Genomic DNA, 25,753 nt, shown 5'->3' with positions numbered 1-25,753 from the left:
GCTCTAAATGCAAAAGTCAATGTAAATGTGAGCCTTGCACGACCTGAGCCAGCATGCTAGCCTTCTTAGCATCGCCTGCTACATTTATCCTGCACAAGGACACCTGATGCTCTGCTCAGACAATACACAAGAAGTTGTTAATTTAATAGAAGCCAGTTCCACTTTTCATAGGCAACTGGCAGCTCAAGTTTCACAGGCATGTAGAGCCTTACTTATTCAAGGAACACACACACACACACACACACACACACACACACACACACACACACACACACACACACACACACACACACACACGCATGCATGGGTTCTCAACAGGTACTTTTAGATCAACACAGTTGTTGTTTTCACCACACATGACATTTTAACCTCTGTTGTATCAGTCACTTTTTAAGAAAAAGACAATGATTCAGCCAGGCAATCTACTGTTGTCAAAGAGATTCACAACACTCATGCACCACAACACACATGCGTACACCCCGGACATTAGCATAGGTATCGGTTACTAGAATTCAATAGCCTGCCTGCTGCGGCAAGATAAACTATTCAGGGCAGGTGGTTAAAGGCCCTATTGTGTTGCAGGGGCCGGTGTTACCGCCATGATTGGACGGGGCGTTTGTCTGCTAGGCAGCCCACTGCCAAAACAATTGCAAGGGCAAAAGGGTTGGAGGAGTATACACACATATAAAGTTTCATCACATGATTCATTTCTGCCTCTGCTGAACAAATTGAGGCACAACCCAATGAATGGAGGCGCAGCAAGCCACTGCTTGCCACTACTCCACAATTTCCATCTGCTTATTTGAATCCACACAAAAAGCGATTTTAAAAGTGTTAAATGATGTCAGTCCAGCCTCAATAGATAGCAATAGGGCCAATTTCTGAATAGCTGTTTATGATTGTAAAGCCCCAAGAATGTGAAAATTAGAAAGTAGGAATGGATAATTAGTCATATTTATCAGGATCTGAACATGTCCTTACAGACAGCGGGCTAACATTCGAGGTTGAACGCGTTCTTTCCTGTAGAAACATTTCTGATTTTTAGTGAAATGTTAGCATTCTAGTGCTTGAATGGCCACAGAAAGAAGATTTTCACTGAGCAGTACTGCTGCCATTATTCACCAAATAAATGTTGAAATAACACAATACCAGAAAAAAAGAGAAAAATCTTTTTTTGGTAATCTTCATTTATTAGGAAGGTTTCTAACTTTTCTTGACCATGGGTTCTTGAATGTCCTTTCCACTGTGAAAAAACATCTTTTTTGATGAAAAGCTTCTGTTTTTGTGCTTTCAGTTCTGTCTGAGTCTGAGGAAGATGTGGCACGGAGCAGGACCAATGATGATGGCTGTGCTTTTTAATCCTGGAAGTCGCCTCAGAGAAAAATCCACATTTGCAGCTCTGAACCACTGACAGCACCTTCATCGAAGCCCTGTGACCCCCTCCACTTGGTGTTGAACTTGGATGTTATCACCAAATCTTTACCCTCTAAACAGAAATTTCCCATTGGATTCTGTCTACATTCTGATTTGAAGATATAAAACGGAGATATTATTATTATTACTGTGTTATAAAATGATTTACATGGAATATAACATTGAGCAGATGGTTCCTGGAACCCAGGCCTAACCAGATGTTATCATTTTGAGAATTTGTACCCAGTTTCGCTTCTTCTGCTGCATCTTCTCCTTCTCAACGATGCGTCCCAACAGTCTACCTGCTCATGTCCTCCTGCTGCTAAGTACTGTCCTGGTTCTGAGTGCAGGTTTAGAGTTCACGGGCTCCGAGGGTCAGTGGGCTCGTTACACCCGCTGGGATGCCAGCTCCAGAAGCGACCTGATGTTCCAGTTTAAAACTTCAGAGCCAGAAGGCATGCTGCTCTATTTTGACGACGGCGGGTTTTGCGACTTTCTTCTCCTCGCGGTGTCTGAGGGCAGGCTCCAGCTCCGCTTCAGCATCGACTGCGCGGAGACCACTGTCACCTCCGGCCAGATGGTCGACGACGGCCGCTGGCACTTTGCCGCCGTCAACCGGCACAATTTGCGGACCGGCTTGGCTGTAGACGGGCTGACCAAGACGGGAGAGGTGAGGCCCCAGCGACAGTTCATGAAGGTCGTCAGTGACCTCTTCCTTGGTGGACTTCCGGGGGACATCCGCACCTCGGCTATCACTCTGCCCTCCGTTCGCGAGCTACCGCCGTTCAAGGGAATTATCACAGATCTCAGTTATGGGAGTAAGCAGCTGCCGATGCTGATCAACAGTCAGAAAGTGCGCTTGGAAATGATGGGCCTTTGTACAGAAAATCCCTGCGAGAATGGAGGGATCTGCTCTCTGGCAGACGGAGAAACCTACTGTGACTGCACCAAAACTGGATATGTGGGTCGATACTGTACAGAAGGTAAGAGCTGTGCAGCTTTGTGTGTCAAGTGCTGCATTTTGATCAAAGCCTTTGTGAAATGCTAAAAAGGTTTCCGCAAAAAAAAAAAAAAAATCAACCCAATTTTATCAATTTTATATGATTTGATGTGATTTTTTTTAAACATCTAATGGATCTTTGTGTTCCAGACTGCAGGGTTATCAGGAACTCTAACATTTGTGACATCAAACTGCTTTCAAGGTCTATGATGTAACTTTTGAAAGGAGCAAGGTCTTGAGATGGTGCTGAATATTTAAAATATTCCGTGCTTCTCTGTTTGCTCCAGTCTGAATTGTATGTCACAATGGGGATGTACACACACCACGGTGAGGTAGCAGAAGAGCGTCAGAAGCGTCTAAATGCCATAAACATTGATAGGAAGAATCACACATGCAGTCAAATATTAACCTCGCTGGCTGGATCCTGACCAGAATACAGCCTGCAGTAGATCACATCACCCTTACTGAGCCTTGGATGAGCTCATGCTGGAGAGGGAGAGTATCAGATATTAAAGTGTGACATTGAAAATGGCTCCACGGTGAGGAAAGTCAAGGAGAGTCAAGGTTATTGATAGAGTGTAGCAGAAAAGGAGCATTTGACCGCAGGCAGATTTCTCCAGAGTCAATATCTGTTTGCTCAGCAGCTCATGTCAAACCCGGGTGAATACAGAGCGACACTGCCAACCTCAGAAATCACAAAGTTCTTGAACTGAGCATGTTTGCAGGTTGCTGGTCTTTTTTATACCACCTTAAGATCTGATGTGGGAGTTAAGTTGATGGTGATGTGATCAGCATTTCCTTTCCTTCCACAGCGGTTGCTTCTGATGAGGAAGCTGTGGATGTGGCATTAGCTGATAGGACTAAAATGACAACACTCAGGTCACTTTTCTTCACTGAGCAAAGTGCACATTTTGCGTGCTGGTGCAGGGACCTGAAGGTACACACGGTGTTCAGACTTGAAATGGCTCTTTTTATTCTCTTTTCTCCCTCTTGTAGCACAGTGTAATACTCTTCAATCTATTTTGAACTCAGCAGCCTAAAGAAAACAAATATAGTTCTATATTTTTCCTCGGTACTCAGTCTAATTTATTTGAAATTTGAGGTAAAGTTCACATTTTTTACCTCTCTGATTATTTCCTGCTGGCGTCTCCTGCTGCTTTAGGACTGCTTTAAAACATATTTCACCGTGTAGCAACGCCAGCTGTTGCCGGGACAAACATTTTGTATGAAGACCAATAATCCAGCAAACACAATCTCGCTATAATCTCATGATTCCTTTCTTGATGTGTCTGAACTGTAAAATATGACTTTGTGTGAAAAGACCCATGTCAGATTTCCCTCACCGCTGACCTACTTCCTGCCTGCCTAAACCTGACTAACATGGCTTATGGATGAATCCATTTGGCTAGAAATCAGGGGAATGCTCACTGAACACCACCCCCCTGTTTGCAATGAAAATGTCATAATTTGTGTCTGATTTTACAGGGATGTAAAATAAGCATCTTTGTTTTCTCCCCTCCTCTCGTTTTGATATCATTTGCTCCACAAATGAAGCTCTTTGGAGCTTAAATCTCGAGCAACTGTGCCAGTGGCGATGCCCTGGACTGCACGCAATGTGCTGGTTGCAGATCATTCAAGTGCACATTCCGGACTTGCCCCCTTTTCTCTTCATCCTATCTGCTCATTGGCTCTGTGGAGCGCCTGATGGGGGAGAGAGCTGACAGGGGGACTATGACAACCTCGGGTTAAGACAACCAAGGTTTTAAGAGTGCACTTCACAACTGAGCCAGACAGTTAGGACAGGGGCAGAGACAGTCACATCTCAGCCCTGGGGCTGAGCACACTGTGACAAGTGAATTCACCACAGGCCCCTTATACCCCAAAATCTCCCAGGAGGTCAATCATTGGACAAGAACCAACCCACAACTTGATTCTCCTCTGTCGGCCCCTGAGAGACATCTGCACCTCAGTTCTCAAGCAATAAAAGTGCAAAGCAGCCAGCGTCGTCACCTCAGCTTCCCCCTCCGATCTGAATGCTGCTCTCTCCTGCCGTCACTGTTAACTGATGTGGCCGATTGATGATTATGCCACAGAGAGGGAGACCAGAGATTAGGGACCGGATAAAAACAGAAGTGGCTAATTTCCCCTGGAAAATGCCTGCACAAACCTTACGGTTAGTTTAAAGCATCAAGCAAACAAGCACAGGACTTGATCTTCAGTCGCACCTGTGTATCTCCAAGCACCCGAGTCATTTAAGCAACCATCGAGCAACACGTGGCTGCAGGCGAGTTTCAGAACACTCCAGTTTGGCCACATTCGGTCGCAGTTTGATGCAAAGAATTGCCAAGCACACCTGTTTTTCTTTCTCGGCCTACTGTTGCTTGGGCTGCAAATGCGTTTCAAACGTTTGTGCATTTGTATTTTCATGGCTCGTGCACATACATCGAGAGGCATGCATGTCAGCACACACAGGCGCACGGACATGAAGCAGGGAGGCCCCAAAGCTGCTCGTTAAAATGGGCAGATGGCTGGCTGACTGGCTGAGAAGACTGGACCTTGGAATTTTTTTTTTACCAGCCATATTTCTAATGGGAGCCTTCCAGCCCTCTGGCCTGAAGGGAAAATGCAAGTTAAGGGATAAATTACCATGTGTTGATGAGACATGAAAGTAAGGGACGCATGAGTGGGACAGATTATATTTGTGCCAGCTGTGCTAAAAAAAGGTCCATTGCTTTGCTCTGAATTCGGTGCATACGGTCATGGCATCAATCGTCGGCTGTCATGGCAGTCACATGGTGGCCCGGTGTCTCCGTGCGCTCCTGCAGTTCTTATCCAAACTGCCCAGCTTCGCCAGCAGCTTAGCACCATGAACAGTTTGCCGTTTAAAACACATGTTCAGGCTCTCCTCCCATGTGGATCAGGATCTATCAGTGCGACTAAATGTGTCAGGGCTCTGAGCTGAAACTAGACGGCCCTCAACACTGAACACACTCGTCTGCTTCACCAGGCTGGGCTGAAGTCAAAGTTTCAGCCATTTTCTTAATACCAGTGTGATTCCTTTCCTATTAACTCTGCAAATATCACAATTTTATGGTAATGATCTGCACAGTGGCCCATATTCAAAGCAGTTGAATTGATAGGGGTGGCATTAGGGAAGTCTTCTAAATACCCAAGGGTATTTTTCATTTACAATGAGATGTGCATAAGGTCAGGGCTATTATCAGCTGCTCTGGATCCTTTAATAAATATGCAAAACTTTTTGTCCCAATCCAATAACGTGCATTTGTGGTAAATGATATGAGGAAGCCCTTCCCTTTGAAATATGCAGCAGTTTGATGGAAGGTGAGTAATTGAAGGCAAGGGCAAGCAAAATGTTAGGCTATGGCTAAAACGGCACCTTTGGGCTGAGCTTGGGGATTAATAAACAGACATGGGGGGAAAAAAATGACAGTTACAATAATCTCACTATAAAAATAGGTCAGAGAGGGGAGAAAATAAATAAATAATGTGTGCAGAGGCTCTGATTCCAGAGCAGGGGGCATTTGTGTCTAGTGCCCTAGCTGAAAATTATGTTTGGATTTGAGTGGTGAAGCTGCTGGTAAAATAGAGCAGAGGATTATGCTCAGGCCACATGTCCTCTGCAGCACATTGGCTTGTTCTAGCAACTGTCGCATCAAGAGAAAAGGTTTTATCTACATGGGAAGCTGAGCAATTGAACATGCGCACACAGCGTCCGCCTGCTTATGGAGCACGAGCGTCTGCAATTTTGCACTGTCAGAAGAAAAATAATACGCATATGTGTTCATTCAGCCTGACAACATTCAGGGGTGTTAATTTATCAAGAGCCAGAGCTATGCCTGCGTCCGTCAGCCAGCCATCATCGCCTCCTCATTTCCAATTCCTGCGATGTCCTTCTCACTCTCCTTCCAATGTCATTCTGGTTCGGGAAGAAAAGCAGCAGACATTCCAGAGAGCCTTTGAGATCGGGTGGGGGGAATAAATAAACTAATTCCCCTACTTAATAAAATTCAGCATTTTAAACAGACTTAATCCTTTCAGAGCAGATGACACAGAATGAAAATCATCATTTAGATCCAGCTTTGGAGAGACGGGCCCGGCCGCTGTGGACGGAGATCAAGGCAGGTCGTTCTGTAAATTGATCACACGCTGCGTGTGAGCACACGCTCGCACAGTCTCTCTTAATTAAGATTAGTTCACTTTCTTCTCATCTGTCCTTGATACTCTCAAGGGGCTCTGATTACAGAAAACTCTCAATATTCATTTTAGGTTACAAATACCACCTGCGAGCTAAAGAGACTTGAAACGTTATACCTTCTGTGATCTCTCATTTGCCCTGAATCAGACACAAATTTGATACAAGGTGACGTCGATGGCTGAGTCAAGCTAAATCTGCTTTAGTTTTTTTTTTTAGAGGCGTTACAGACATCATGAGCATTCCCCAGAGAAAAACACAAACACGTGCGCTGAATGTGGGTCAGCCAGGAACACAATGTTGGGTGGCTGGTTTAAAGAGGCAGAGGTGGAGGAGAAAGATATGGGTCTGGAAAGAAGCATCCTAACATCCACAAACCTCACAACGCCATAAATCCTCCGGGATTCATGCCTCTCGTTGCGTATGCGAGGCTCCCTGTGCAATGAAGGGTGCAGAATATTATATTAATCTAATGATATTCGAATTTAATGGAGTTTTTTTGCCAAGAAAGTGCTGTGATATGACTTTGGAGGTGAGTCGTCAGATGAAATTGTTTTTCTCTCCACAGGGAATGTCATGGAAGTGACAGTTTTGATCAGACATGTTAAGGGGCAGCTCTCTGCACCCTTACATGCAGACTCTGAAGTGTGTGGTACGGTTTGCATGTTAAAACCACATGCAAATACTGCTAGAGTGTGTTGCTAATGTACAATCTCTTCTCTTTCTTTCCTCTGATGACACCACAGCTGTTCTAAGAAAACCAGGTGAGTTTGAAGAAGCCAAAGTTTAGCAAGCTGATTCAACTAAATCACCAAACTTTATTGATTCAGAGTTAGTGAAAGTAATATAAGTATATTTTGTCATTTGTAACGGCTGTTTCAGAGTAAACAACTTAATATTTGCATATGTTGCTGCTCCATAATTATCTGTCTCTTGCAAGAGAAAGCTTTTAAATGCACTTGGGAAAGCTTTGCTTTTAGAGTGATTGTCATGGTTTGCCATCATGCAAAGCATGCATAATGACAATACAACTGTAGTATTGGCGTGCCTCTGTGTTCATCTTCTCTCTCTGTTCTCTTCCTCTGTGTTTGCTTTCTCTTTTCAAGGTCTCGCACACCTGAAGGCAGAGCAAGGTACTCTTTCCTCTGTAGCGCTCTATTTTTTCCTTCCTTTTTTGCTTTACTCATTGGTTTTGGGGCATTTGCACTGCGCTCTTTGACAAGTTGTCCGTGTCCATTTGTGTGCTGTGATGATTCCCTTGTTGCTGTGGAATAGCAGGATGGTTTGTGTGTCTGTATCTGTTGTGTTGTGTATGGAGGATGCGCGAGGATGATGCATGTTCCTCATTTCGCATTCACCCTCCTCATGCTTCTGCGTCTCTGCGCCCTTGTTTCATGCAGACTTTTTTAGCATTACGTAATTGTGTAGGGGTTTTATTCCTACAGCTAAGATGCGGTGACACACTGCACTGTTCCTGCTTGACCTTTGTAGCATCTGGGAAAGGGAAACTAGGCTGGCAGGGATGGAAAATAAAGAAATAAAAGCAGTGGGGACGGAGAGGCAACATGACTGGAAAAGGAGGGAAGAGGGAAGGAGCATGTTTACATACAGTATGCACATGTCTCATACATAATTTTACTGTTGCAATGTAACATTTAATGCATATTTTTAGACCATAACCTTAATATTTTATCTTTTCTAAAGACACTAGTTGGCTCACTTTGGTTATTATAATTCATTTTTTGTGATGATAATATAGTGACAGCTGCACAAAATGTAAAATATATATAGCTTGACTGAAATCTAGATATATTTTATTTACATAGAAACGTTGTCATTAGAAGTTTAATGTCAGCTGTCCAGTGGTAGAGCAGATGTTATGCTGGGAGTTCTCTCAAAGCTTCAAAATAACAAGCGTTCTTCACGGATCCAGTTTGCTTTTAGTCTTTTCATCCAGTGATGGTCACAACTGTTACCAGTTTGGTTTCAAGTTAAGCTAAATCAGAAGACCAAAGCCTGCATTTGATATTGGGCTTGTGTGCTCCGTGTTTGCTTCTCCCAGTCCTCCGTCATCTGCACGATTTTCAGTACTTTGCATGGTGGTGTCAGTTGTAGAAGTGGCTCAGTCTCCACTAAAAATGGCTTTCTACTCTTTCTCTCTCTGATGCTCCACATGGGATGTCACTCTTCCTTCTTTTATCTCTGTGGATCCTTTCTCCTCTCCACCAATCTGTAGGTAGAAACAAAGGTACAGCATTCTCCTTTTCCTAATTTATGCATCTGTGACCTGCTGGAGCTGCTTAATCATCCGTAAAGTGTGCCTATAAGATGTGGGCATAAGCTTGTTTGTGTATTCGGGAGAAGATGTGCAATCTGCGTTCCAGCTAACAAACACAAAGGGTTTGAAGAAGGGAGGAAATACGATGCGATTATACTCATTAATCAGTGTTAAAGATAAGAAGAGAGTGGGCAAGATCTGTGCTTAGTCGCAGGTTTCATTTTTTTACTGTCTGTGAGTGTTAAGCAAATATTTAGAATCAGTTGATTTTATAGAGATGCTCCACAGCCGTGTGTGTGCGCACGGTTGTCTGTGTGTGTATGTGCGCATGGCTGTCTGTCTGTGTGTGTGTGTGTGTGTGTGTGTGTGTTTAACAGGATGTGACTGAAATTGTGTATCAGGTCATGGCACTGGAGCCGCACAGAGAATATCCTCATTATTCATTTATCAGAGATCTCTGATAGTGTGTGTGTGTGTGTGTGTGTGTGTGTGTGTGTGTGTGTGCACGCGCGTGTGCGTGCGTGCGTGCACATTTCTCCTTTAATAGATGGAAAAATACTCAATTATGATCATGTTTTAAATAATATCGGTTAAATTGGTTGAAAGATGCCTTCAAAGGCCAGTGCAGTGTGGGAGTTGTGTGTTCATTGCCCTAAAAAAGACGCTGTTTCGAATGATAACGACATAATTTTTTTTCCGTATCACTTTGTTTGACGTTTGCTGTAACAATGGCTTTGATTTTAGCTGGGAGTAAACAAACGAGGCTTTCTTGTTTTTCCCTTCTGCTTCCTGTTTTTAGTTTTTTTTTAAAAGAAGCTTAAACTAAAGCTTTTTCCGACAGGTATTTTTTAAATCAGCCAAGCTTATGTCGAAGCCTATTTTAATGTTTTGTGTGTTTTCAGCTCTTTTGTGTAGGCTAATGACAGTCTTTACTGGATCGTGTGGACACACAGTTTTGAAAAAGCTCATGCAAAACACTTAAATATTGCTTGTGTTTTCAGACATTTAATAAACTGTCATCTAGGTTAAAGTTTCCTGCGTTAGTATGCAGAGCAGAGGATGAAGAACTGTCCATGTTGTTTTTCTAACATTAGACCAGGATTCTTTTATCAGCTCTGAGCAGTTCTATGAGCATATTGGGCTTAATGGAACCTGTCTTGTGGGGGCGACACTCTGAAAACTAACTCTAAGGCTGCATTCGTGGTCAGAATTGTAAGAGGATTCCTTATCAGGTGATGGGAAAATATATATATGTCTTAATATATTTATGAAGCAGGAACCTTCTGTTTAGCTGCCAGGCAAAAATCAGGCCAAAAAAAAGAACATGTAGGAGGGAGAATGCAGCTTATAACAGGTCCCAGTGCTCTTGGTTTGATGTCTGTGCTGATGTGTCTATGTACTGGAAATGGCACAGAGGTCAGAGGGCACTGGGAGGCCAGGGAGAACATAATGGAGAATAAACCCCAGAGTGAGTGTGTGAGACGGGCGGGCGAGATAAAGACGGAGGGAGCGAGACTGCTGCAGACGGAGGGTAGAAGGCTACAGTGGAATGTGCCTGCTCTGCAATGCTGTGTGATTTCCATAAATTAATATTGGGAGTAAAATGTGTTGAAGCCTCAGTTTGATATATTCAGTGATCTGAAGCATTGCAAGATGATTTGTTCATGAAGCCAAATATACTAATAATTTGGTTGACTTGACCCTCCTATGATCTACTCATGGCAGCATGTTTGCTGCGACTGCACTAGTCTTTTGTTTTACGCAGAGAGGGAAGAAACTCGGCCATGTCAGATCTGAACGTCAGTAGTGACAGTGACATCTTCTGCAACCCGAGCTGATTCTGTGGCGATCAGGTGGTAGAGCCACGGTATCGGGTTTCCACCGATGCACTCGCATCGCTCGATACGGAGCAGGACTCGCCTGTCAATCAGGATCTTTATGTTCCACATCACGCAACCTGAACCGCAAATTATAGACACAGAAATTACTGGCTTTCCATAGAACACAGAAGCATTACCTTACAGGCTATAACACTTGTGTTTTTCTCCAGTGTGCACACGTATGGTAATGGAAATGTTCCTCCCACCTTCCAGTGCAGGGTCAAAAACTGTATAGAGCTTTTTCATTATCATTTTAATAGCTTCCTGTTCTGCACAATAGTGTCTTATCGTGTCAAACTGTTGTTTTTGAACCTCTGGGTGAAACAAAGAAACCACGCTGCTCTTATTGTGTTGGGCATAAATAAATTGGCAGTGGCCGTTTCAGACAAGGTAGTGAAGGAGGCCGTGAGGAAACACTTTGCCTGGATCTAATCCCCCACTTTTACAAAGGTTTAGCACTAAGAAACGGTCCCCTCCCTCTGGAGTCACTTTATAATTATCGCCTCAGACTCCTGCAGTAAAGATCACACAGTTGGGATTTTCACACCCTCTAGTTGCTCTCTGCCACCCTCCCGTTTCTGTTGTTGGTGTATTTTTCTCCTCCCTGACTCCTTCCCTGCCTTTGTCTCACCCCATCCTTCTCTCTCACCCTCACTATTCTGACTTGCCCTTCTCTCTCCTTCCCCCTGATTCTCTCTGCATTTCAAAGTCCTGTGGACATCGGGGTGTCTCATGGGCGTGCCGTGCTGGTGCTCGCTCGACGCTGCCGGGCTGTAGCGCCATTAATGTGTTGCTCTGTCCATCTTTGCTTACTTGGGTTTTCTGTTTAATCTGAGATATCTCCGCTAAAATTCATCAGTTTGCACCTAATCAGAGTTGAAGCTCTTTAGAGACGTGCACTGGGAGCAAAGCTTATCTGGTGGATCCAGACGAGGTACGAGGAGCTGTGACCAATCATTCGTATCTGATAAAAAAGGGTAAAAATGTGGCGCATGTGAGAGTCGCACGTTCACAGAAATGCAGCTCTGCCAATTTTACACATTTTTACAACACTATCGGTAATAAAGCTGGGTGAGACAAAATGCTTTAGACACTTCTTCTTAATGCATCGCATTAGGCTGTAGTTCGGAATTGGCTGAGGTCCAATCGATAAACACATTCCCATAGTGCATTTGTGGCGGGGCGTATAATCTCTGGCATCACAGTCTGATGATCTAATATTTGATGACCCAGCCTCAACCATAATCCAAATTGTATCCATTATATACACTAGCCTTCCTGGGAATGCCAGGATTATCCAAGATCATCTGTGTCAGGAATGGTATTAATGTTTATCAAACATTAATTTCAACATCTCTTTAAAGTGTCTTAGTGAATGGATGTGTGAGGGAAGAAGTGATGTCACACATAACAGGAGATGAATGTTGAGGACGACATCATTGAACACACCAATGTTATAGGAACTATGGAACATTAGTGGGAAAAGAATTTGCTAAAATGAACACGTTACCCTCCTAACCTGTGATTGCATGTCACAGAATGAGGCGTTTGTCCTTCCTCGTCCTCGATAATTCACGAGCTGCTCACAGGCTCCGTTCGGTTTGTTTGTGTCCACCAATTGTCAGTGAGGCAGAGGAAACGGGGCTTTTCTCTTCTGCTGCCGACGCTGGAACCAGAGCACCAGCTGGTGTTTATTGGCCCTGGCGCTTGTTGTTCTCGCTGTTGATAAATGGCTATTAATGGCCAGACGCTCACCCTGAAATTGAGTTTAACTTTGCCTTCCCTCATTACTCAGTCAGGAACCGCGCTGCATACCTCGCGGTGGATTTCAAAGTTGTTAAAAATTGAGGGCGCGGGTCAAATAGATTTCTGTGGTTACCAGCTGCTGCTGCTCGCACAGTCAGAAAATGTGATTGGTAAACACAGACCTTCTCCCCTGCACCTGTGGGTGTCCGCCTGCAACGCCTTGTTTCTGATGGAAGCTGATGGGCGGCCGCCACGGTTTTCAGAGTGGATCCCTGGCTGCCAGAACCGGGATTGTGGGAAAGGCATTTTCGAATACTCAACACTGATGCAGACCCGCCGCTGTTTTCACCAGATCTCTGAAACTGGGATTGTGTTTTTGTGCTTTATCTGTGAAACATCTCTTTGATGTGTATTTACTTTTGTTGATCCCCGCCACCACATTGCTACTTCATACACGTGGCCTTTTGTTCTCCATCACCGATGTGCACATCGTTCCCGTCCACTTCCTCCGAGCCATTTCTTGCATCTCCGGCTCCACAGACATCGAGGCCAGGCTCGCAAGAAGCTGTCACAATTTTTCCTCAGACACAATCCCACAGATGCCAGCTCGGTGATTGGTTTTCTCTCCTTCCTTCATTTTCTTTTCTGCTCTTTTTCTGGCCTTACCCTGTGTTTATTCTCTCCATCTCTCTCTCTCTCCGGCACTGACCTCTGGGATCAACCGAGCAAAACTGATTCCGAGTTTTTCACGGATCATGAATGCGTCAGCAGTTATGCAACAGAGGCCGAGATGGAGAGAAAAAAGGGCTGAACAAGTAAATATGTAACATATTTGTCCGTCTTTTTTTCCCACTTTAGCTTTAATCTTGGCTAGCTCATTAACTCGAAACATATTTCAAATCTTGGCCTGAATTACATCATTTTTGGCTTGGCACAATATAAAGTGTGCAAAAAATTAAATGGAATTTAAGGCTCTAACTAAGTTGGTGTTTGATGAAGGTGCACAGCATCATGCAACATGTGCTTTCAATAACAGCTAAATTTCAGCTAAACGCCATGACGGATGTTAGTGTTACAGCAAGGAAGCACATTAGTCTGATAAGTGGTTTCTTTTTCTGGTGCCTGAGACTGTGTGAGCAGGATTTATGCAAAGAAATAGGTTAAGATCTGGCTCCAAGGGCTGTATTGTGAACGTCTAACTATGAGTGCTGGAGTGCTGCGGAATGTGTGCGTGCGTGCACGTAAAATGTTGGCGGGGCGTGACATGTGTAGATGTGATGGCTGCAGCCATGCATAGATGTTCACACCAGAGAGGAAGTAAACAAACAGAGAAGAAATGCAGAGAGAGGCTGTCAGAGTGGCTGTATCTCCGTCTCCGTCTGCCTCGGTGCTTCCACACTTGCACTTCATTGTGTTTTTTTAAAATATTTTTTAAAAAGTGGCTTCAGATGTCTTACTTCACAAATGTCAGCAGTTTTGCAAAGAGTGAGTCTGGATCAAGTCTTAAAGTTGTAAGGGTTGCTTCAGTCCCAATGTGGCGATTACAAGTGTTTTAGCTCAGCGTGTCCTTTCACACATGTGAGGGCCCCGACGCACAGGGAGGATTTGTTTCTGATATAAATGCAACGCAGCTGTTTATTTAAATATTCCTGTGAGTCTAGAATATTTCTTCTGTTTGCATAGCTATTGCTCTATGTTCACCTTGGATATGGTGAGATTGATTTGAAGTTTATGTATACAGAGACATTTTTTAACATAAAGAAAATGGCTCCAATGTGATGACATTTTAACATTTTACTTGCCAACGTTTAGCTTAAGAATGAGGCCTCCTGTTCTCCTATTCCCAAGTATTTTATTTTGTTCTTCAACGTTTCTTTTCTTATATTTCCTCCAACAAGAGCAGACCTCCTCGTCTCTCATATCAGGGGAGTCTAACTGTGCTTGGCAGCTGTCTTGCCTCAGAGAATGTCTGTTTTTTTATATATATATATTTTGAAGTTATTGCCACGCATCTGTGTGAAAGTTTATGCGCGTCGAAGTGCAGCACGCTGTCGATGTGTCTTCCGTCGGAATCTTCTGATATGAGACGGCTGCGCAAATGATTCCCAGCAATGTGTTGGAATTATGACCTGGGAAAAGCCCAACGAAAAGCAACTGAGCTGGAAGCAGGAAATGGCTGCTGATGACATTAGGAGCACAGAGTGATATGAAAGATTATAAAAGAAGAAAAGAACAAATCAACCAACGGCAGAGTCTCGCAGGTTGAGAAATGAAATTCTTTCGTGGCACACTGCATGAAAGGGATAAATATTTTAAGAGTCGTGATCATATTGCCCCGGTCTTGCTGGTTAGAGCTGAAGAGAAAGCCTGGTGCCTGCTGTGACACAATTCATTTTATAATCCAATTTCCCTTGGGGTTATTTCTGTCAGTAAATATTTTTTCAGACCTTGCAGGAAAGAAATGAGAAAACACACACTTACAGGTAATTAATATTTGGCGTGCGTAGACTTGTGTTGAAACTTAGAATGGCTTAGAACTGAATACATCACTGAGGGAAAATCAGCAAGCTGGCACAGTAAACAAAATAATGAAAGTCTTTTAAACTATTCGAAGCTGTAATTAATAGTGTGGTGAAGGTTTGTATAGCAGTCACGTGTCACCAGGGACTAAAATGATATGCTTATATAGATTAACAACTCGGATCACTCCCCCTCCCCCCAGATGGCGAATGCCCTTGCTCTGATTAGATGATATGCAAATTAAACTATCCGATCTGTCTCTGCTCATCGTATGTTGCTGCACCAACAGGAAAAAAAATAGATCTTGCCCCCCATATGACTGCTCTAACGTATCTGACCACGTCTTCTGCAAATGAAAAAATCAGCTTGTGTTCATTTCGGCGCTTTAAACACATTTCAGGTACTTTTTTTTCATCAGAAACTTCAATAAAATGTCAATAATTGTTTAAAGGACTGATCAAATACAACTCCCCTGACTATTTGTGTTAGAAATATGCATGAAGGGCCACAAATAGATGAAGCACGTTTCAGTAGGATAAAAGAAACTCAGAAAATATCAAAAGTCAAATTCATGAAAGGGTGTTTATATTAAAGAAGAGATCGCTTATTCAGCCCACTCTGCCTCCTCAGGCAGCTCTTTTGGGAGCCTGAGGGCTTTTCCTACAAACCTGTCTGTTCTAGTTTTCAGAGTGTAACGTCTCAGCGTGAGTATTAGATTAAATACAGGGATTATATAGTGCAAAAGTGTGCAGACTGGTGAAAACACCCAAGATAAATAATTACAATTAGTAAGCATCAGTTACAGTCTAGAAGTTTAGTCAAAGTCACATCTGTGTTTTTTCTTCAAGGATTTACTCATTTTGTAAGAAAAAAAACGAATTTCTCCTTTAAATGAAGCATTGTTAAAAAATAAAACTTTGATTTTCTGCACAATTGATCCCAAAATTCCCAATATGACTTTTTAATTAGTAACTGTAAAACACACGCCTTACACTGAAAGGTCAATAATACACATTTAGGAGACTAAAACAAAAGGATTCAGTACACTGTTAAAAATGCCACTATGAGTATTACCAAGAACACGAAGGGCTAAATTTAGCTTCTGGTGTCTAGCTCGTATTTGTGCTCTCATCTAAACTTTGCTGGCCCACCCTCTGCTTAACCCCATTTCCTTTTGTTTTTCCTCCTCTTTTCTCTTTCATCCCTCCATCCCCACATCACTCCCCCACCCAGCCATTAGTCACACGCCCTCCTCCCTCGATCATCTTCTTCCATTGTCAGGCGGTCATCGGTTCACCACACTCCTCCCGTTACATCTCTTTTCTCTCCATTTACTCTTTTGTGAAATGTTAAAATACTGGTTCTTCTCTCATGATTAAACCAGAGGTCCTTTTTTGTCCCAAATCTCGCCTCTCTTTTACTTCACCCTTCATCTCCAAAGTTTTCTCAAAGTTGCTGCTCTCTTTGCATCACCTCTGCCTCAACCGCCACCTGTCCGACCCCTGATGAAAATCAAGCTACTTTCTTAAACTTATTGTGTAGCCGAGCAGTTAATGTGTTCAACTTTCTTGTTCTTCTAGGCAAATCTCACAGCTTAGTGGCACAGCCATTAACCTCTACTACATTAGCAGCTCCTACCAGGCTTCTTCAGGGAAAGAGGACTTTGATGGTGTTTGATCACCTTCCTTTTTAGTTGTGTGCACGTGTGTTGCTTGGATTAACACATTCACTTGATCTCCACTGGCCCGGTGCCGGTGCAATCTGACAGATCTGCAAAATGCAATAATTAGTGGTGTAATTGGCCGATCGCTTGCATGGAAATGTGCTGAGACGGCAGAAAGTGCTTTCACCCTCCAGTAGATTTGGCAGGTGCTGGCCTTTGTGTCTTTTTTTTTTTTAAATTAGAAGATTTCACTTCCTCATTTTTAATAGTTCAAGCTGCTTTTTTCTGTAAAGCAGATGAAACAGGCTGCTTCATGCACGACTCAAGGCTACTGGCTGCAGCTGTTGAACATCTGTCACTCATTTAGCCATTTTCTTTGCTGTCAACAAAATAAAAATGTAATTGTTGTTGTGTTTCTCTCTGCCATCGTGATGTTTTTTCAGAATTCACTATGGCATATGAAACAAAGATTATTCTTCATGGTTGAGATATAAACCTTGCCTATCGACTCATGCCAGTCAGGGGGTGTCAGGATCTGCACCATGCTCATATAAGGTTTAAAATAAACACGATTTTTCTTCAGAATCTAAAATGAAACGTCATCATGTATTGAAGTCAATTATATTAGAATGAACTTCGAATGATGACCAATGCCATAACTATCAAGCAAAAAGCTATTGCTCAAACATATTGTACTTCATTCACGATTGTGAATAAAGTTCGGCACCATCAAAGGTTTGTTATGCTCCGAAATCAATGTCTCTTTCAAGCATGACACTACTAATCTGCACTCAAGTATCAAACAGAGCTGTGAACAGGGAGGACTGTGGTCGTGTGTGTGTGTGGTACTTTGTGAAGGGTCGAGTTTATAGGAGATGGGATCATGAAGGAAATGATTGTCCTCACCTGCTGGTTGTGAGATTGCACAACGGTTTTGACCTTCCGCCGACCTGCTTGTGCTGCGAGACGCTCACACTGCCGAGTCGGACATCCGCGTACACTTGTATTACCAAGTCAAAATAGTGCTCTGTGTCCTTGAGGATGTTTGGTGGAAGGGATGAGGCGTGGATCTGCTTATGTGTGTTGTACTGAATTATAGAGCATGTTTGCTTTTGAACAGATCAGCAGAAAGGGTGATGCCACAGCCAATGTCACAGCCTTCATGCATAATTGCTCCAGTTTGTCATTGCCAAAGGCTGGGCAAAGCCTCATCTGATTGCTTCTCGCCCCTTTCCCCCCTCTTTTCTTCCCCCCATCTTTTCCTCTCTCCCCTTCAGTCTTTATTCTCATTAGACTCATTAGCTTATCCAGCAGAGGCAGATAGATTGAGACAGTCAAAGAGTGAGCATATTGAATATCCCGGAGGCGATCTGAGCGGCCCAACAGTGATTTGTGTTCAAGGGTTTTACCTCACAACGTCGGCGATGAGCCGAAGATGGAGATTCATGCTTCTTCAAACTAAACGAGGCTTCCCATGAAGGATAATGTATGAGGCCACGCCTGGTAGGAGAAGATGCAGAGCAGCAGCAGGCCTGTGTGATGTTTAAGGTCATCCAGTTGGCCGCTGATTCACTATCTGACACTGGTTAAATATTAGTACAGCAGTGGGAAGTCTACTCTATAAATTCTGGGCCCTTAGTCTGGTATTAATGGCCACTGCTGGATTATACAAGAACCTTTATACTATTTGTATGAAACTAAAGGGAAAGATGGGTAATGAGCCAATGGAAACCCCATTAATGTCGAGCCTGACACCTACATTAAGGTGCAGCTTCAGTGGAGTGTGAAGCTGCGGGTAAAACAGAGTCTCCTGACCTCCAGTCTGATTACTTCTGCTATAACAATGGAGGTTTTGTCATTTCCATTCCTTGCTTGAAGGTTGCTTGGCAGGATCATGTAAAACTAGAAGAATGTCAGTGAAACTTGGGGGGAGGATGGGAAATCATCCAGAAGAAAGAAAGAAATAGCATAGTTGGCAACAATGGCAACAGACTTCAAATAAATAAGCTTGGTGGGACAGTAACGCAGCCAACTGTTGCATCTTTAGTTTTGATTCTACCAAATAGTTCTGAGGACATTTAGTACTGACTGAAGTCTACATTATACACAGAAGACTCAGCCTCAGAAGTCTGATGAATATTTTAAGACGCGTCTTCAACTGTAGACCTAAATCCACAACATCGACTTGGCAGGATTGTATTTATTCAGGACCTTGTACATACATATATAGTTATATATTTTTCTTAGTTTAAGGCAGCACTGAAAGCACTGAGTGAGGTTCTCATGGTTAAATGATCGGGCTTCTTTCGGGGCTCAGAGGGCTTAGAAACACTAAGTAATTGGTTTTCTTGGCAGAACTGGGCCATGGAGGTTATGGCCAGTGTGAACACTGCAGCTATAAGACACTTTTGGAGGAGTCAGACTAAAGTGTAGACAAGCAGATGGAAGAGAGACAATCTCTTGACTGTTATCTCTCGACTATAGTATTGGTGTGAAAAATGAGAATTAGTTCCAAGTCAGATTTATTAGGCAAATCAAGTATTAACATTTTATTATAGTGCTGGATCCAAATACATCATTATCCTTTTAATTTATGTGTAAAAACTACAGTTTTCCCTCATTTTACTGCTTTGGTTTAAATGAAATACTAAAAGGTATTAAACTTTAACTCAACAAGTCCTTTTTCATCATTCATCTGTTTGGAAACAAGAGTAACAAAAACCCCAACATTTCGCTAGGTTATGGTTAATGATCATATTGAAGCTGCACAAGCTCATTATTGCTAATTAAATGTGTGGCTACCTTCTCTGAACAGGTCTAACCCTAACCTGCGCACTCTGCTGCGTCCCAAAGAAGTTGACAGCACAAGAGTGTCAATAAAATGCTCTCTCATCCAGGAGATGCTCAGAAACACGACAGGTTCAGTATGGTCAATCAGTCTTTGTCCTTGGACACCCTCAGTGCAGCAGTCTTACTTAAAACTCTACTATTGCAATCCTTAGAGTTCTCTCTTTAATAGTGTTTGTGCACATACATGTTCATAAGTGTGTTTGTTCCTCAGCCAGACTGCCTGGTTCCTGCCCTGGTGTGGAGCCTCAGGCTGAAGAAAAGCTGTATTTATATTGGCCTACATGCTACATACTCCTCTGGGAGCCAGTCATGAGCTCATTTATGAGTTTATGGTGGTGCAGAATGGATGTGGATTTGACTTGGGACAACACCATATGTCTCCTCCTTTTAAAACAGAACTATCCTCATTGCTTTTTTATCACCCATATGGTGCATTTATTGTACTGTAATTATCCCCTCTTTTATTTAGCTTATTTTAAACAGTATTAGTTTCCTTCTTCTATTCTGATGCCAAAACCCTTCAACATATGCAGCCTCGTCCCCTTACTTGTTTTCTTAACAAAAACTGTAAATTTCTGATCACGTTTACAGGGATGATGCCATAATATTATTTGCAAAATAGAAATATTTGATACAGGTGATAGAAAATGAGGTTGTCCTAAATCCCATTAAGCACATTCTGGGGCAATGCAGGCAATAGATTGCACATTTGAGGCAGATCTGCAGGCACAGAGGAAAATCATAAAGATTTGGAGAGGGTTGGTTTATCAGAAGTGAATGCAGAATTTTCACTTAAGTTCAGATTTTTCTCAGCTGCGCAGAAAACCATGTGCATAAGCAACCGCTGGAGCTTTCGGAGTGTAACTTTGTCCTTTCTCTTCCACACATTTGCCTGGACCCCCTCCTGGTCCTCTGCTGTGTGCTTTCTTGTAATTGAGCCATTTTCTCCTTATTGGAGCGCCGTCTCCAGCAGGCAGCTATATGAAGGTGACCTCCCGCTAATATTTAGGCCTTTGTTCTCTGTCCTGCTAGCACTTAAGCATAATCTCTGCCTTTTAAGCATCCCAATGTTCAGCTCAGGTACTGATACATTATTTGTGACCCTGGACGCCTTGTTTCACAGTTGGAAAAACCAGCAAAGTAATGATGATCAGTCTAGTGATGTAATCATGTTCCTCTTGGAAAGAGCCAAGGGAGGAGCAGGGATCTGCTGGGAGTAGGTTATCCTCTCCTCTCTCCTCCTCCTCAAAGTGCAGCTGCTCAGCAGTATTGTCCCTCTGTCTTTTTAAAGCACTAATCCTTCTGTCAATTCCTATATTCTTTATTGGACAGGCAAGCACTGATTTGGCCTCCATTGAGCCTTTATTTAACTATGGTAAGTTACTAAATTGAAAACAGGAGGTAAAATAACATGGATCCCATGATACATGATGGCTTTAACCAGTGTCACCTATAGTGGATGATCACCGGTGGTACTTTCTTGTGTCAAAATAGCATATTTCATTAATGAAGACATTATGTCAAACAAGAGAGCATCATCGGGATCTTTAGGAACATAGCTGAAGTCGAAAAAGATCTGATATGCCAATCAAGGAAGCTGAGAAGCTGAGATGAAACCAGAGGTGATGCTGAGCTGCTTTTCCAGGCATCGCTGATGGGAGGCGCTCGTTTCATGATTCCCTCATTTCTTTTTTTTCGCTCCCTCGCTCTTTGGGGCCCGTGACTGATTTGCCTCATTAAGAGTGGGAGAAGGAGAATTAATTATTGAAATTAAATGAAGCATGCGCTACCCCAGCTCCCCCACCCCACCCCCCACCCTCTGACCACTGCAGCAGCAGGGCAGTGAAGTGTGGCTGACAGTGTGGGGAAGAGAGACTCTTGCAGTGAGAAGGGAAGGCAAAAAGGGAATGTAGTTGGAAGAAATACAATATAAAATACACAAACGCTCAATATGAGTTAACTCAAAATCATCCTGTTTTTTACAGTAACTCACCATAGTGTAGCAAAGATTCCCAGTTCCTGCCCTTAAATAATGACCTGAGGTGCCTACAAATCAGTTACATTTTGTATTTTTCAACATTTTAGGGCAATTGTATAACAAGAAATAAACCTGTGAAAACCCATGGAACCACTATGTGACATCATAGTTGTAAATGATACAGAGCCTGTATTAAAAATGTTGCACTGACACATTTATAATAGTGGAGGAGTGGTTCCTCTGACTCAACAGCTGGGGTGACAGACTGCAGCTGCAGATAAATCAGTTAATGTCACAATTATTTACATGAAGACGCTCAAATTAGCCAATATCGATCGTTTACTGGAAGCAAAATAACCAGATGGCTTTTATATGCAGAGCAAAGGTGATGATAGAAGGTGACCATGATATGAACTTTGACCATGAAACTCAGACTTCTTCAAAGGGGACGCCCACCTGAAAACAGGCCCATGTCCCCTTTTTGGTTGGGCCCAAACAAGCCTTGTGGGTGTGGGTACCCAGGGTGACCAGATCAACAAAATAGTTCCCCAGTGGTAGACTGTAGAGGAGTCGAACTGACCAAGCACCATAGCTTCTATGCTGGAATTTAGCGTTGATACTTAATGATACTGGGAATTATGAGAATTGTACCCGATTTGAGGCAGACTGGTCATGGTCCCTGCGAGATGGTCTAAATAATGCTAAACAATGCATTACAAAATGGTGATCAGGAGAAATGGGAGTTAGTGTTAACCAAGGACAGGAGGAAGATTAAGAGGGAGGAGAGAGGAGGGGTCTGAGCTGAATTTTTGTTTCTGCTTTGACTGCATGGTAATAAACCCGAGCACAGTGTTCTGCTCAGGGCGCAGGAAAAAAGAAAAAGCAGGTCAGAGGGATGGAACGGGGTGAGAGAGGGAAGGGAGGGAGAGAAAGCACATAAAAGGAGAGGTCAGAGATTGAGGCATTAGGAGGCAAGCATATATAGAGGAGAGAGGGAGGAAAAAAGTACAAGCGAGAACATAATCACCTCCATGATGATTAACATCACCACAGTTGCTGCTCTGCCCTGTGGACATTAAATGAAGACAGAGCACAGGGAGGTAATTTTGTTTGTGCTGGTTCTCGCTGGTTTTTCACCTGCAGGACCCACATTCAGCTTTCTATACAAATCTGCAGCGGCTCATGTAACGCACAGCGTGCGCATCCACGTCCGTGCACGGAAGCTGCTATTATTGGCTCTTGAGGAGGAAGCCTTGATGCACAAGGCTTAAGGGCAGCCCCACTCAAGAACTGCCCCTGTAATTCAAGTGACCTGCTTTTCTGACACCGGCTTTTTCTTATTACCTCGAGTGGCATTTCATTTAGTTCCCGTCATTCAGAGGGGAAAGGGACCCTCGTGTTGCAGATGCTTTTATCTTGCTCTATTTACGCCTGTTGTTTATTCTCATCGTTATGTTTTCTCTCCCTCTTTGCATCTGTTTACCTATATATCCGTGTCTTTTTGACACCGTCGCTCTGTGTAAGATTAAGCGCTACAAGCAGCCGGGCATGCAGATTGTTCGCTCCAAAAGTAATATAATTAGCGTCTCGCTCGTGGCTAGGACTTTGATAAAGTATGCCAAACGCGGTTCACCTACGCAGGGTTGATGCTTGACTTTGGGGGCTGTGGAATGTTGTGTTTTAGATGACTCTAAATCTGTTGGCCTGAAATGGCGTGCGCATCAAAACCAAGTGAGAATGGCAGCTCCGTATATTTTCAGAGCTTTTTCTCATTTCATCCTCAATTCTGATCTAATATGTTTACCTCTCGAGACAAGATTAAGGTAGGTCCGACATGCTTTTTGCCAGGTTTGATGTGTGGCTAATGAGGTGAAATCCCCTCACTGAACAAAGCAACTTTGGAGACACTGACGTCCATGAAGCTAGAGAGACAATGTGATTAGAGTCTCAGTAGTTGAGTCCCATGAGTCACAAAGTTATATTACTGAGACTTTTAGAGTCTGTAGTTCTGAGACACAGGGCCTCTCGCTGCTTCCTCAATGTTTCGTCAGGCCAATATAGATTTTTGCCGTTTGAAAGAGGTTCCATTTCATTTCTTTTAGACTGTTCCACATTGGTCTTGCAGAGCCACAGCTCACATGGTCCCACTGAGCATCATCTCAGTTTACCAATGAGGTTGTGTGGGTGCAACCGATGATGGTTAAGGAGGTTTTGTTTTGTTGTCTGATAAGAGAAGTCCATGAAAGATTAACACTTTGTGCATTCCAGGGAAGTATCAATTGCTCAAACACTGAAGAAGAATTCCAATTTGTTCTTGTTCTCAACCTTTTGTTGCTTTTTCTGACAATTTCTTATGTATCCCATTCAACCCCCTAAACATCTTGCCTTTTTGAAACCTCCCTTCAAACCTTCCATCAATCACTGACTCGGAGATTCGGGGGTGAACCGAGAAAGTCAATATTTTTTCTTGCCATCAGGATCCTCTTCCCTCATCTCCTTTCTGTCTTCCAGTCTCTCCGTCTCTGCAGTTGTTTAAAAAGCTGCAGTTTCACTCCGCAGGTTTGCCTTTTATAAATCTTACAAAAGCGCGGCTGTGCACACAGCCACCACAGGTGCCTTTTGAACCAACGGAACGAAGAGCTGGAGATTTACAGAATGAAGACCGCAAACAGAAACAAAGCAGCAGAGTGGGGAAAAGAACGGCAAACCAGGAATTGCAAATTGAGAGAAGCAGGTGGAAGTAAAAAGCAAGAACAGTGAGCATGAAGGGTGGGGGGGTGAAGTAAACAGAATGTAGATCAAGAGAGAAGAAAGGCTTCAACCACAGTGCTACAACTTGTGCTGAGCTTTTGATCAGCCAGTGCCGGCGTCCTGGTGCCAGTTATTGCTAACCTCTGTGTACAGAAGATGCTATTTTCAGAGTCTTGCTGTTGTCTTTTGGTTTGGGTCAAGTGCGTTTGTGTAACGGTGGCGAGCAGATGAAAAAGAAGCACGACATAGAGGACACACTTTCCAACAGCCTCATTCTACATACATCCCACAATCAGAACGAGGTTTCTGTCAGTCCTTCCTACATAGCTAAATAACGCTCCCCACCATCACACAAACACCCGCGCTCACACTCCAGGGCAGAATCTAATGGAGTGTGATCTGGACTGACGGCGTTGTGCCCCTCATCTGCATTCAGGCAGTATTCACCAGCATTCCTCGGACCATTATAATAATAAATCCAGACTGAAGAATTGGCACACTGAATCCGACAGGCCTTTATGGGCACGCTCTCTCACGTAGGACCATATTATATTCTCTAATCCTCATATACTCTGCACGTCACCGCTGGTTAGAACTAAAGATTGATGATTTGGGGAAGAATATTTCTCTCTGGGACTGTACAAATCATCTTTGACACATACTGATCGCATGGAGCGATCATGGGCAGACGCAGACCAAGTGAAACCTAAAGATTTGATCCACATCAGTGAATGGAATGAAATCCTCCGAAGGTCATTGCTGTTTTTATTTTACACAGCATTCAGCACAGATGTTTGACATTGCTCCGCTCCGAACCTGGAAAACTTGAAATACAATCAGCTGGTATTTATCAGAAAAAAATGAATTTCATCATTCAGAATATAATAACTGCCCTTGGTTTGTTTTTGCTTTCATTCAGTAAAGACAAAGCATAACAGAACAAGATAATGTCCAAATTTAGGGGCCAACATGAAATATTAATCTCTATGCAATTATTCTACTATGGATCAAGCTTTAAAAACAGTGGATTCCGAAATAGTAACCTCGTAATCTAGTAATCTTCTTTTATTTAGTATGTATGTAATTTTTAAAAAAATCCTATAGCGGTTCTGGAATACACACCAGCCTTATTTATAACCTTTAAAAGACCTTTAAACCTTTAAAACCTTTCTACATCTGTACAAAAATAACTCTGAAGCATCATTTCAAATTTTAGCATTTTTCATTCTTCCAGTTGGTGGGAAATCCAACTGTTGGTGGCCCCGCTGAACCAGAACATACCCGTCCTCCTGGCACCTGCCTGTGCAGCTTCCCTCCTTGGTGTCCACAATCTGCATGACATTTTCAGCACAACAAAGAGACATTTGGCAACATCGCGGACAGTCTCATTCTGAAAACAGCATGGTGGCTTTTCATCGGGAAGAATTTTTTTTAAAAAAGGTGATGAGAAAAAAAGAACAC

The 25,753-nt window shown here is 43.1% G+C and overlaps 1 protein-coding gene across 15 annotated transcripts in view; it reads left to right on the top strand.

Moving 5' to 3' along the window:
* LOC101079387 (neurexin-3b) overlaps positions 1-25,753 on the top strand; it is a 194,018-nt gene that overhangs the window by 2,739 nt on the left and 165,526 nt on the right. For 10 of the 15 annotated variants that reach the window (XR_003891241.1, XR_003891240.1, XM_029849444.1 and 7 more), the window contains exons 2-5: positions 1,295-2,396; positions 7,373-7,390; positions 7,733-7,759; positions 8,863-8,874. Coding sequence is in view for 12 of the 15 variants with exons in the window: in XM_029849444.1 (XP_029705304.1) it covers positions 1,697-2,396; positions 7,373-7,390; positions 7,733-7,759; positions 8,863-8,874 (757 nt within the window). In the remaining 3 variants the exon portion in view is untranslated. The remainder of the gene's footprint in view (positions 1-1,294; positions 2,397-7,372; positions 7,391-7,732; positions 7,760-8,862; positions 8,875-25,753) is intronic. The other 5 variants (XR_003891242.1, XM_029849449.1, XM_029849448.1 and 2 more) reach the window with 1 other exon arrangement.

Source organism: Takifugu rubripes, chromosome 16 (genome assembly GCF_901000725.2).
Source record: "Takifugu rubripes chromosome 16, fTakRub1.2, whole genome shotgun sequence".
NCBI classification, from domain to species: domain Eukaryota; kingdom Metazoa; phylum Chordata; class Actinopteri; order Tetraodontiformes; family Tetraodontidae; genus Takifugu; species Takifugu rubripes.
This window is presented reverse-complemented; position numbering and strand designations above follow the sequence as displayed.